Here is a 12,889-nt window from a genome sequence, read left to right as displayed (position 1 = left end):
GGACATGCTTGCTGATTCAAGATAGGAGAGGCCGCACTGACGCTTGTCTCTATCGCTGCCATTAGGTCTGGTTCCTTCGCCTGTCTCTGTGGTTGTGGCAACTCCAAGATAGCACCATACTTCTTTGGGAGAAAAAGTCCGAGGCTCCACCCTGACAATTGACCTGACTTCAGGAGATTGCCACGACATCATCATGACTTCGGACTTTGATTCGGTTGCAAGAGAGCGAAATAAAGACCGAATTCCCGAGGTGAGCCCAAATCTTCCTATATCGGGCTTTCGGAAACGTTCCGAGGCAGTGAACCTCCGAGGGACCCGACACAGATATCAACCTTACGCGGTATGCGGCATGCGGCATGATCTAGCAGGGTCGATAGACGAATGGCCAAAGGTGATGATATTCATCCGAGAATAGTCTCGAGCTGCTTTCCAGCCATGACATCGATCCAATGCACATCCATGACATGCCCTTGTCTGGTGCTTGACACCATCGAATCCATGCGTGACCAGACTTCCTCCAGTATTGTGCCAACGCGGTTGATGGTGTGTAGGCCGATAGAGAGAAACGACTTGTAGAACCTGTTGCGAACAAATTGCCTCCAATTGTTGATCAACTGATTCTGCCTGCTTTGCGCAGCATGTCCATCAACCGCGACTAAATGTCCAAGCGTGCTCCCAGCTATCAAGTAGACCAGGCTCTGGATGGCGATGGTGCGAGAGTTGTCTGGTATAGTCTCGAGTATCTCTAGTATGTCAAATGCAAGGCCAATAACAAGCTGTGACTGTTTGCCTGTCTCTTTGACATCGTCGAATCTGCTGGTCGAACTGGTTGCGATTTCTGGAAACGCTCGGTACAGCTCAAGGAGGGAAGCAAGTCGGTAACTGCGGGCCATCTTGACAAGATGGGATGGCGGGGACCGAGGATCGCCAGTGTCTTTGACTAACCCAATGAGAGGAGCTCGACTTTTGAGAATGGCTTGTTCCAGAGTCGAAGCCTCCTCGATCAATTTAGCGAGAGCTGCTGTCTCACCCTTAGCAAGCCTAGGGCTGCGCAGACTTCTCCGTTTCCTAACCATTGTTCCAACCTTTGCAAGGCGGATAAAGATGTCTGTCGCCACCCCGGTCCAGGGACAGGGTTGTGATAGCGACTCCGGGGCTGGATCAAGAAAGACGTCGAGATACGAAATTGCTTCCAAATTTTGGTCGAGTAGAAATGATACCATGACCTCCCAGTACACCATTGAAGATACAATGAAATTTTGGGTCATGGAGAGTGGTCTGAGGGGCTGCTCAAGACCGTTTGTTGCCATCCATAGCTTGAAGAGATGCCGAGATCCAGTAAGGTGATATAAGCCAAGGGACGAAGGATCATGCCAGCTCTATAAGAGAATAAGCAAAGTTCGGGTGCTTGACTAGACAAGAACAACCTACCGAAGTCATGCCGAGCAGAATGATGCCCAGAAGAATGTCGTCCTTGACAAGCGATGCAGCTGACGGCCTGGCAAGAGCCACAGCACCAGGAGGGCGTGGTGGCATATCAGTGCTTATTTTGGCAAGTTCTCCAGATATTCTTGATATGGCTTCAGTCTGGAAGCTGAGCGGTATGGATGAACTATGCTCCTGATTCTGATAGAGATGGGCCGCAGATATACTCATGACACACGTGAAGAGGAGCGGAGACGCGTCCATCATCCTGGTCACATGTGACCTAAAGGGATTCTTTGAAGAGTCGAAGGACGAAGCAACCTCACATACGAAGGAAAAATAGTGTCCCAGGAGTATCGAGGGCTCCTCTGCGGGGACATAGAGCGTCAGGGCAGATCCGCTTGAAGAGACTTTTTGGTTTGACAACTGCTTTCCCTTGTCGTTTGACTCCATGAGCAAAGAACCTCCACGGCACATTTGGCTTTCGGGTTGATCGGGATCATGAACCAATGAGTTGAATGTGGGTGCGTCGAGTGCTGCTTGAGTATCGTCGAGTCCACGAGGCGGGGAGAATAACGGCCACTCAGATTCAAAGTTCAGATCTGATGCGTCCGGAGAGAACTCAGGTAAATTTCCTCCATCATGGCCTGGCTGGACTTGAGGCGAGGAATCCTGAGCGATGGACCTCGAGAGCCCTTCGGCTTCCCTCTCAAACCAAGTAGATCCAGGACTTGAGGGCAGCTTAAGATTTCTCTCGTGTTTGGTAGACCACTTAACGGAGCGAGCATATCCAGGGCATTCAATGCCAGACTTGAAGCAGCGGCGACAACCTGGTAGAGCTTCATCACATTTCAGCTTCTTTGAGATGGTGAGCAACAACTTGGTAGGGAGAGTGAGTCGGAGAACCTACTCGCCGCTTGCAAACAGCACATCCCGCTTAATTTTCATAATAGTTAGCTGTTTTCAAATTTCGAGACCAGAGGGGTGACATACTCCTGGTTTTCTTTGACCTGCGGGACCGAGTCGATGGGCCGCTTCCATCAGAGTTAAGTCCACTTGGGGACAAAGGCTGGGCGTCTCGCTCTACTTGCTGAAGAGAGATTGAAAACATCGACTGGATAATGATAAAGAGACAAATGTTGTCGAAAAGGGCCAAGGATCTGGGCGTATGGATAGATGTTGGAAAGCGGCTGATGATGATAACGAGGGCAGACATGCGGGGAGAAGGTCACGGGATCTAACTACTAGTGAGTCGATAAGGTAAGTCGTCATGATTGGCCCACGGGTTTGCTCTCCGTGCCGTTGGAACAGCATCGGCTTTGACAAGTCATACTCTCTGGCCATTTACCACACAGGCAGCTTCAGATGCCTATGGCTAAGAGATCTTAAATTGAGAGCCACGTGCTTATCAAGAAAAGCGGAATGGCATCATGCTCAGGCCGGGCCAGGTAGATAGATAGATAGTCACGTATTAACGTTTTCGAACAAGTTATAGCATGATAAAATAAATGTACAGCTATATCTTCCAGACCCAGTTTCGTTTCTCACTCTCCCACCGACGCACTCTCGGTGCCATTGGTCTCGATCAGTGGCCCAAAGTATCTCTTCCGCGCCCTAAGAGGCCAGTAGACACAACCAAATATGACAGCACCACCAAGAACAACTGGCGCGTAATTCATGTTTTCAGCCGTAATAGGCTGATAAGGGGGAAAGAGCAAGAAGATGCTCGTGAAAACGAGATAGACTATCGCAACGACATTCACAACGATTCCTGACTTGCCCAACTGCCAAGGACCCCAGGTCAATGTGTTTGGTCGGGAAATGCGGCGCCAAATCAGGAGAATGATGGGCATAAGATATGAGATCTGCAGGCTCACTACGGCCAAGGATAAAACAGCGTTAAAGGCTGTGGTGGAACCGATGTTGATGAGTCCGAGCAGCATGAGGAGAACGGTCGTGGTGAGGATCGCGATGGTTGGGATTTGACGTTTTCGGTCGATCTTGGAGAGATGCGTGGAGAATGGGAGGCCTGTAACTCTACTGGTCAGATAGACGTCTCGCTTTCATCGGTATCGGATACTTGCCTTGGTCTCTAGCAAACGCCCACATGAGTCTAGCCGCAGACGTGATGAGCGGAACTGTGGAGAGGGCGGCCATAGCCGTCACTGCGCTCGTCAAAGCAGTAGCCGCCGCTGTACTTCCAGTAATGTTGTAGAAGATCTGGATGATCGGGAACCCAGTCGGCGTGTTCAAAGCTGATGTGATGTCACCCATGCAGAACAACAAGGCGATCAGAAAGCCAAAGCCCAGGGTTCCGTTGATAAGGATAGACCCAACCATGGCTCTTGGGACGCCGGTTTCGGCCCTCTCCATCTCTTCACTTAGATGAGTGGCTCCGTCATAGCCAATAAGCACATAGCAAGAGCTCAAAAGTCCGATGCACCAAGCTATTCCGTCGCTAGCCCACCCGGAGTTGTTCTGGAAGTCAGTAAAGACAAAGGCGGCCGAATGTTTGGTTGGAGATACGGCGACCATGACCACCAGGATTATGATGAAGAAGATGACGTGCAGTGCCATGGTCACCTTTTCTACCAGCGGTAGGATATTGCTGCATAGAATGCAAATGCCAGCGGATCCTATCAGGATAGCCCAATAGAGAAGAGTGCCGTGCCACCTCTCAAAGGTATACGAGGTCGGATAGTTCAGGACTAGCATGCCCTGGATTTGTGTTCCGGCGAGAAATGGTGCACTTCCGGCGACGGCGATCCAGCCCAAGGTGCTGTTGCGACGACAAGTGTCAGCCATTTTTATGGCTCTGATGGAGTAACACTTACGAGATATATCCGGCAAGCCAGCTGCTCACCGGGCGTATTCTCTTGGGACACAGCTTTGCCACAAAATGGTATTGCCCGCCGGCTGTTGCGTGGCTGCGCGTTCTCCATTAGTCACAGTCAACGGAGAGATGGGCGCAGGGGTATGTGTACCTCGAAGCCAACTCAGCGAGAGACAGAGCAGAACAAAGCGATCCTACAAAGGCCGCAATCGCCCCATAGACGAGCGAAACTGGTCCTCCGCTTACCAAACCCGCTACCATTGTACTGTTGGAGGGTTAGGAGGACGGTAACTCAGTCCAGGCATGACTGTATCTGACCTGCAAAGTGCCTCCCACGTCGCCATCAGGCTGACGCAGGTTGCCACCATGGCCGTGAGGGAGAAGTTGCGCTGAGTTTTGTCAGAAACTCGCCATTTCACACAACTCCCAAAATGATTTCTCATACCTTGACCTCTTGGGCATAGCCAAGACGCTCCAGATGATGATCATCTCGATTGCCACTGGCCTGTTTTTCATGATCTGTCTCCATGGCGATGAGAAGACCAAGTTTTGGAGTCTGTAAAAATGTGAATGTTTCTAATATTCTTCCTAGCAAGTGTGAGGTTTTGCCTTTGTATTGTCATCCTTCTTCCCTTTCTCATCGTGGTTTTATGTTAGTCTCTCGGAATTTTCCTTATCTCCCGACAAGGTTCACCGAGATTACAGACAAGGAGGTCATCTTGCCCGCACTACGCCTTTACGGGAAGAAAAGTGCGAGCCTGCAGACAAGGGCGAGACACTAACCATGCACCCCGCCTTTGAAATCCAGAGAGTGCGGCGTCCATCCGAGACTTTTTCCTGAACGGTAACTCGGAGAGTTGGGGTTGGAGGGACAGACGTATCAAGGCGGGTCATAAGATCGCCCTGATTATCTCGCAGCAGCACGATAATTTGATCCATATCGTAGTCGGTGTTCTCGTGGCCTTGCAGCACCCCGAAAGCTCGAGGCAGGCACCGTATCGTGCAGCCGTCAGTTGTGGGATGCCACGCCCTCAAACCCGCCTCTTCAAACTTGCAATTACACAGCTTAAGACAAATCTTAATACAAGAGATAAGACGGAAGTGAACAAACCAGCTACAGCTATCTCATTAGTTGCCATTGTACCTATTTTCATAGGCACTGCTACCCTATTGTCCATCGTGCCGTCATGTGGGTAACTTTTCCCACCATTCCAAGTTATCTCCGGTCATGCAGGCCCCTGATCCTCCGGGCTGCATTTCGTGACAGGCGTACTGGAGTCCCAAGACTTTGGGAATGCGGCCTTAGTTGGGCTTAGCGGATAGCGCGGGTGTGTTGTTGAAGCCGACGCTCTCAACACTAACACATCAGCGTGCAACATGAAGCATCTTTATCACTTTACTACTCAAACAGGTGGGTGCCTGAGTGAGTGAGTTTAATTGCTAAGATGAGGAAGGTAAGTTGACCCAGACAGCAAATTGAACGAATGTAGTCTCAATGTATCTACGGAGTAGTTGAGCTTCAATTTCGACACACCGCCAAAACGGGACACCGCACATATCTTGGCAAAAACTACCGTCGGTATTTTTACCGTTTCAGCCTCAACACCGAAGCTATTGACAGTGGCTTTGCTGAAACAGTCGAAACAGGTGAAGAAGTCGTGCTACGATGCCCCAGACTTGGCCCTAAGAAACTGGATATAATGTTTTAGCCCACGATACTATCTATGAGGCTACTGCTTTCAGCTCAAGCCACAACCAGCCAAGAACGGCCTCGCCCTCAAATGTCTCTCTTTACATGCTGCCTCAGGCGGTCTCGTCGACTAGACCGTTGCAATTTGAAGCCTCGCTGTGAGCGTTCTTGGCTACCTATATACCCCCTTCCCCCGACGCCAAGACGTTGCATTGCCAACGCTCTATCATTACCAGCTGCAACCACTCAATACTGAAACGACCAATAAGCATCATTTCATCCGCATCAATGCGTCTCTCTCTTCTTCTGCCCTTCCTGGGCTCGGTCTGGGCAGCACCTACTGAGCCACCCTCTGATTCTTTCCCTTCTATATTCGACAATCCTACCATACCTACTGTCGATCCAGCCGATCTCGGCATCCCGGACGATCTGCCACTGTTTCGACGAGCCGCGGCTACTACACAGAACAAGGTCCAGCTCAACGTGAGCCGGTGCACCGTCAGGGTTGAGGGGGGTGGCGGGTGGCGGTTCAAGCCTGAGACCTACAATGGGGTGCTCTGGATCGTGCAGGGCATTCCGTCACCTGGGACCAAGAACGGTCAAAACCCATACGACTTGTATCTTGATGCTGGCATCCCAACTGCGTCTGCAAGCCGGGGTGGATTTATTCAATTCGTTACTAATGCGTACTTGAGAACGTTTCCCATGATTGGGAAGAGCCTCGACGACTACGCAAAGGTTACTACCCCTAGCGACGGCTGGATCAGGGCTAATATAGATGTCTCGAACGTGCCTATCCAAGACCAGCCGAACAGGTTCAGTGAACAACTGGTGGATTCACGGGGCGTCGTGGGCCCCGTGACCCTTTTCTATCCAACCACAGCATATGTCAGCGTCCTTGTCGCTGATAAGGGGGATGTTACTGGCGGGGCCTGGCTAACTGGCTGGCCAGTTCCAGCCCCTGGTGTCGAGAACCTTCCAGGCATATACTATGCCAAAATTACTGGGTTTTGCATTAAGACTAGTGGCCAATGGCCATTACCATCTTCCTGAGTTGATGATTTGAATGGGTAACTTGGTCATGTCAGGGGAAACGCAAGCCTTTTGGTGGGTGGAGTGGTGGTAGGACTTGATCAGCAAGGGTTTTGGGAAGCAGAAGATAGTCAAAAAAAAAAAAAAAAAAAAAAAAGAAAGAAAAAAAAAACCGACACGTTCATTGAAGCTATGAGATACTTGATCCGAGTATAGGGATGAGACTACCATGTTGCATGATGATTATGTAGAGCTGCATATGCCATCGAGCTGTTCCATAGCCCCTCAAGTATGGGACGTCTCTCCAAAATTTCAATGGCAACCCTCTTAACTCGGGTGTCATGGCATCTCGTGGCCACAAAGTAAAGAGCCTCGACCAAACCTCCAGCGGGGGTGAATACCACCCTTGCCTCTAAGAATCTCGAATCCTGCATGATCTCATTGACTAGCTCCAGAATCTTGCTGGCCCAGGTCGGGCTAGGCCCCGGTGCTTTGCTTGTATTGCTGCGCCAAAGCTCAAAGTTTGCCCCAGTCAGGAGTCTTCGGATCTGCAGATACTTGATGGCGGTGCCTCCTTGGGATAAAAGCGGACCAAAATCAAGATCCCAGGTTTGCAGGTGGTGATACAATGGCATATGCTGATGGAGGCAGGTGTTTTCGTGCTCTGGTGGCCCTGGTGGTGTTGTCAACTGAATGGATGCATTGTGCAGTCTCTCAAGCTGGCTGGTAGCCTTCGTAATGGTTGCAAGGTGTCCACTACCCCAGCCATCAAGCACAACGGAGTGCGGAGGCCACAGTCTCATCTTATGTGGATAACTGGATTCCATTATCATGCGAGCTTGTGTGTCCAGCTGAGTGTAAAGAGTCGCCAGGAGCTTTACAGGGGTTGGCGTCGAGGCTTGCGTACTGCCCTCACTGACACCAAGCTGCCATTCATGGAATAACGACAGCCCGTTACGAAGATGAACGCATGCTTCTTCTTGGAACCCTTGAACGGCGCATATGCAGATGAATACAAGATTAACCATCAAAATGATAACTTTCTGGTCTCTGGTGAGGAGTTCCTGGTTACTCAGGCAATGTTGCAACGAGGTGATCGATTTGTTATACTGAGTCAGGATAAACTGCCTCTCCTGTGTTCTGGATCCATGCTCAATGAGGATTGATGAGCGGTAAGCGGTTGCCAGCGCAACAACAGCGTGCTGAACAGTTCGGTACGTCTCAGCCGTTTGTAAGAGGTCGTGGGCCCAGAATCCAAAATCAAGGGAAGACGCAATCGACATGGCAACCTTGGTTCTAAATATGTATAAGGCCTGCCTCTCTTCAGGGTTTCCTCCTGGTGTCGGCTGAGCCGGTGGCGATTGTGGCTTGCGTGTAGCAGGTCCAAGAATAGCATATCCATCACACTTGCGCCCTGTCGAGGTGCAGCGATGACAATACGGCTTGGCCTCATCACACTTGATTCGTCGAATTCTAAACGAGAGGCTCAGTTTCTGATCCAGAAACAAGAGGCCGAGACACTCACCTGCATGTGATGCATCCAGTCCGTACCTTGGTTGCAAATCTCCTCTGTCGACGAGGCGTAACGTTATGACAGGTCCCGGGAGCTTCCGGCAATGACATGGACTCCTGCCCCATGTCCGGAGTCTAATCCAGGTATCTAGAGATAGACACGTTGAACAGGTTCCCCTTTGAAGTCTGATGTGTAAGGTAGGTAGGACAAGTTGAAGACTCCCCATGGTGAAAACTGCTTATTAAGCTTATTAAACATCAACTCGGCTGATCACCAGCAGATATGATTTGTCGGTTCGTTTAATCCTTCGCTCCACTCTTAGATCTAACGCAATCGGTTGGTGTGCGATCCTTGTCTTCCCATGCTTTCCTAACCCAACGCCATTATGAGTCGAATCACAACATCAAGTGGTGGAAAAAAGGCCAATCAACAAGACTATTCTGTGCATGGATCCAACTCAGTTGGCCATATCTTTCGATGATTTCATTTGGCATTTATAATCCCACGATCATACGTATAAATAGGTGAACAATCGCGTTTTTGTTGTTGAATCTGCATCCCTTACATCCTGTGTTCCCATGATCACATCTTTATCGAGTACAAGCAATCACTATGACCTTCTCTCAACCAACCCCGGCTCTGCCGGTGGTGGAGGTTCCAACTGGAACTGCTGTTAACCCAGATGAACAGACCCCAACTCTCTTCGCCCCGATCAAGATTCGAGGCCTGGAACTCCAAAACCGCTTCGTCGTCTCACCCATGGGGACTTGGAGTGCTCGTGACGGTCACTTGACCGACTTTCACCTCATCCACATTGGCGCATTCGCGTTCCGAGGCGTCCCCCCTAACCATTGTTGAGTCCACGGCAGTGGCTGCCAACGGGCGGACCTCGCTTCAAGACTCTGGTCTCTGGCAGGACAGCCAGATCGAGCCACTAAAGCGCGTGGCTGACTTTGTCCATGGGCAGGGCCAGAAGATTGGCATTCAGCTAAACCATGCTGGTGTCAAGGCGGGCATGGTTGCGCCCAGATTCTTGCCTAAAGGGGAGCTGAAGGTGGCTACTGAGCCGGATGGAGGATGGCCAGACGATGTGTGGGGGCCCAGTGCGATCCCTCACACTGACGCTCATGTCATGCCAAAGAGCTTGACTCTTGAGGGAATTGAGGCTTTGATCCGGAGTTTCGCAGATGCTGCTCGAAGAGCCATCAAGGCTGGTCTTGGTAGGCAGTCTTCGGCTCACTTGAATTCTACAACTGACGTGCAGCCAGATTTTATCGAGATCCACGGGGCCCACGGCTACCTTATCAACCAGTTCTTGTCCCCTTTGACCAACAAACGCACGGATGAGTATGGCGGCAGCTTCGAAAACCGTGTTCGCTTCCTCGTTCGAGTCATCGAAGCTATTCGGGCAGTCATTCCCGACAGTGTCCCGCTGTCACTCCGGATATCCGCAATTGAGTGGATGGAATGGAGCGATGAGCCATCATGGGATCTTGACCAATCCATAAAGCTAGCCAAACTTCTGCCCGGGCTTGGTGTCGACATCTTGGATGTATCATCAGGTGGGAACCACAAAGATCAAAAGATCGACGTTCATCCCAACTACCAGCTTGACCTAGCCAGAACCATCCGAGCTGCGTTGAGAGAAGAGCGCCTGGATTTGCTCGTTGCCGCGGTGGGGTTTATCCACACGCCGCAGACTGCTCACGATGTTGTGCAGGTTGACAAGGAAGACGGCGTGCAGGCGGATCTGGCATTTGTAGGGAGACAGTTTCTCAAAGAACCCGAGTTTGTTCTCAAGACTGCCCAGGAGCTGGGGGTCGAGATCCAGTGGCCGTACCAGTACGACATGATTGGTTTGAACACTCACTGGGGACGATCGTACTTTTAGTAACAACCCCTAGATAGACATTGCTTATTATCAGAGTGCTAGAAGAAATATTCCCATCTACATTATCGCTTTCAGACTCTGAATAACCTTTGCATATGCTCTTTTCTTTTCCTCCGGCTTGAAAACACGCGCAAGGGCATCCTTATCGAATCCATGTCCAGCCCCTTCCACTTTGACAACCTCGATGCCACGACCAGCCTGGGCCAGCTTCTGCCCAAACACCTCGGCTTCGGGACACAGGATATCTCCTGAGCAGACAAAGAGCAGAATATTCGGGGGAAAGATGACTCTTCGGCGTAGATTGGGGAAGCTTTTGGTGACTTTCGATCCTCAAGTTGGGGAATGTAACTGTCAAAGAAGACGCGCAGTGCCCAGGAAGGAATCGGCACAATCGGTTCCGGGATCCACTTGGCCTCTAAGGGTATGCTAAGGTCTGTTCCTGGGTAGAACGCATAAACTGCCCTAATGTTGATGTCTTGGAACTCGCGTCTCAACTCAGAGGATGCAACCAGTGCCAGGTTCCCCCCGGAGCTGAATCCAGATAGAGCAATGTGGTCGAGGTCAAAGACGCGAGGTTGGCTCTGGACCCATCTCAATACATCTTGGACGTCCTCAGTAGCCCCAGGGAATGGATGTTCCGGCCCTTTGCGGTAATCTGCGTCCAGCACGAGGACGTTGGCTTCGCGGGCTATCTGTTCGCAGAACGAATGGTCCTGGCCTAGATTTGGCATAACATAGCCGCCTCCATGCCAATTGATGACGAGTCCTCTAGGCTCATCATTATTGTAGTTGGGGGGATGATAGATCCAAGCGTCGATAAATCGGCCAAGTTGCCTAGACGGAATGCGAATTTGTTTACGGTCGCAAGATGGAGACGGTTGCAAATGACGACGAGTGCCAAGGTAGTTGAAGAAGCGAATCAAAGAAACAATGGCTTTGAGCCTAAGATTCTGCCAAAAGCCGTGAGCAGCCATTTTGGAGATTGCCAAGAATTTCTGTAGAGTGTAGTCGACGCGAAACTCGACTTCCTTGCTGAGATTATATCCCAATCGTTATGGATCGGATCGTCGTAAGCGGCAGCGTATTGCGTATCCCAGTGACCCCTGGCCCGACCGAATGAGTCATTCACCGTGGATCAACGCTTTGTCTTAATTACGTGATCTCCTCGGCGACGTCAGACCATCAGTTAATTGGCGATCCAAACTATTATTCCTGTTATCAATTACTTCCGAAATACCCAGCACTGTGAGGTTTTGCATGATGGATGATGACTGGCATCCTACCCCAGTAAGTATTGCAATCACTTTCAAGTTGTGGAAATGAGATGTGACATGGAAGGAAAGATATTGATAAATATTTGAAGCTCAGTCACTCAGTGACATATGTGTATCTATATAGTTGCCGCGAAGACTTGGTCCCCTCCTTTAATCCATAACTAACCAAAGATCGTGTGCTGAGTCTCTCGCAGCAATATGGCAGCTAGTCCTCGAACCAAGCCTTGATCGCATCGACTGGATCCTCTTCCGAGAAGCCAAGCACTTCCTGAGCAAAGTTCTGCCCGGGCTTAAGCGCCAGATCGGCATTGTCTCGAAAGAGTCGGCCATGCAACAAAGGATAGAATGCTGCATCGAAATTGCCGTTGGCCAGATCCTTTTCAGCAGCTCTCTGGATATCATCAACCTTCCAAGACTTTACAATCCATTCCTTCCCAGAGACTTTCTTTGCAAGTGCAAGGATTTCCCTTTGAGAAATGTTGAACGAGGCGATCGTGATGTATTTGTTTGAGGCTTGGGCTGGATTCTTGAGGATGGCGGCCACAACCTTGGCCACAAAACCAAGGTTGGTCGTCTGAAATCTTTCATTACCTGAGTCAGAGATTTCTGCCGTCATGGTGTTTTTATCAAAGCCAAGGGAAAAGTGTTCCAGCCCCTGCATTGGGTTTGTCAGTCCAACCTTAAAGCGTAATCACGCAGGTGTGGCGGCTTCACTTACCCAGTCAAACCACAATCCAGTGGAAATGCCTGTCCAAGAGAAAAATTCATTTTCCTTTGCAAGCTTTTCCAAATGGGCTTGCGTAAATGTCTTGTCGGAAAGCAGTTTGCCGAAGATTGTGTCTCCCAGAATCGTCGTGTTCATTCCCCATTCCGATGGGATGAAACGTTTCACCTTGGCAGCGACGGCAGCATCAGCGGCCAAGTTTTGATAGTCTGTGGCTGGCGGGACCAGGAAAGAGATGAACGCATCCTGGCCTTCGAGAGCCGCCCTCCAAGAGCTAAACGAGTCATGGATGACCATCCGGACTTGAACCCCATTGGGGAAAGTAGCCGTGGAAGTTGGTCTTTGCAAGGCGATGACGTTGAAGTTGGAGGCCAGGAGCTCCTTCATTACAACTTTTCCAATATTTCCGGATGCCTTGGTCTTCCGTCAGCACTGCCTATTCTTCTGATGCAGCACCTACTCCGGCGATGGCAATGTTTTGATAGCAGGACATGTTGGGTTCTCTTG

General features: G+C 50.4%; 6 protein-coding genes across 6 annotated transcripts; 2 read left to right on the top strand and 4 right to left on the bottom strand.

Annotated features, from left to right (window-relative positions):
- Positions 1–401: 401 nt before the first annotated feature.
- Positions 402–4,787, bottom strand: MRS44_011436 (uncharacterized protein; the record flags this gene model as incomplete). Its single annotated transcript, XM_065619733.1, has 8 exons — positions 402–1,379; positions 1,432–2,255; positions 2,990–3,462; positions 3,527–4,204; positions 4,260–4,352; positions 4,410–4,523; positions 4,577–4,647; positions 4,704–4,787. 8 exons carry the CDS (start codon positions 4,785–4,787, stop codon positions 402–404), a joined length of 3,315 nt encoding a protein of 1,104 aa, XP_065475805.1.
- A 1,449-nt stretch (positions 4,788–6,236) lies between these two features.
- On the top strand, positions 6,237–7,001 carry MRS44_011435 (uncharacterized protein; the record flags this gene model as incomplete). Its single annotated transcript, XM_046283353.2, has 1 exon — positions 6,237–7,001. One exon carries the CDS (start codon positions 6,237–6,239, stop codon positions 6,999–7,001), a length of 765 nt encoding a protein of 254 aa, XP_046134852.2.
- A 203-nt stretch (positions 7,002–7,204) lies between these two features.
- On the bottom strand, positions 7,205–8,618 carry MRS44_011434 (uncharacterized protein; the record flags this gene model as incomplete). Its single annotated transcript, XM_065619732.1, has 2 exons — positions 7,205–8,453; positions 8,506–8,618. 2 exons carry the CDS (start codon positions 8,616–8,618, stop codon positions 7,205–7,207), a joined length of 1,362 nt encoding a protein of 453 aa, XP_065475804.1.
- Positions 8,619–9,105: 487 nt separating this feature from the next.
- On the top strand, positions 9,106–10,384 carry MRS44_011433 (uncharacterized protein; the record flags this gene model as incomplete). Its single annotated transcript, XM_065619731.1, has 3 exons — positions 9,106–9,277; positions 9,363–9,713; positions 9,762–10,384. The coding sequence occupies 3 exons, from the start codon at positions 9,106–9,108 to the stop codon at positions 10,382–10,384; spliced, it is 1,146 nt and encodes a 381-aa protein (XP_065475803.1).
- A 57-nt stretch (positions 10,385–10,441) lies between these two features.
- MRS44_011432 (uncharacterized protein) lies at positions 10,442–11,358 on the bottom strand (the record flags this gene model as incomplete). The annotated part of the gene is made up of 2 exons (XM_065619730.1): positions 10,442–10,632; positions 10,734–11,358. 2 exons carry the CDS (start codon positions 11,356–11,358, stop codon positions 10,442–10,444), a joined length of 816 nt encoding a protein of 271 aa, XP_065475802.1.
- Positions 11,359–11,863: 505 nt separating this feature from the next.
- Positions 11,864–12,875, bottom strand: MRS44_011431 (uncharacterized protein; the record flags this gene model as incomplete). The annotated part of the gene is made up of 3 exons (XM_046278404.2): positions 11,864–12,313; positions 12,377–12,796; positions 12,843–12,875. 3 exons carry the CDS (start codon positions 12,873–12,875, stop codon positions 11,864–11,866), a joined length of 903 nt encoding a protein of 300 aa, XP_046134856.2.
- Positions 12,876–12,889: the final 14 nt, after the last annotated feature.

The sequence above is a fragment of the Fusarium solani genome (assembly GCF_023522795.1).
Source record: "Fusarium solani strain SB1 chromosome Unknown bctg00000007, whole genome shotgun sequence".
Lineage (NCBI taxonomy): Eukaryota > Fungi > Ascomycota > Sordariomycetes > Hypocreales > Nectriaceae > Fusarium > Fusarium solani.
The sequence above is the reverse complement of the archived record's forward strand: the minus strand, read 5'-3'. Positions and strand labels throughout refer to the sequence as shown.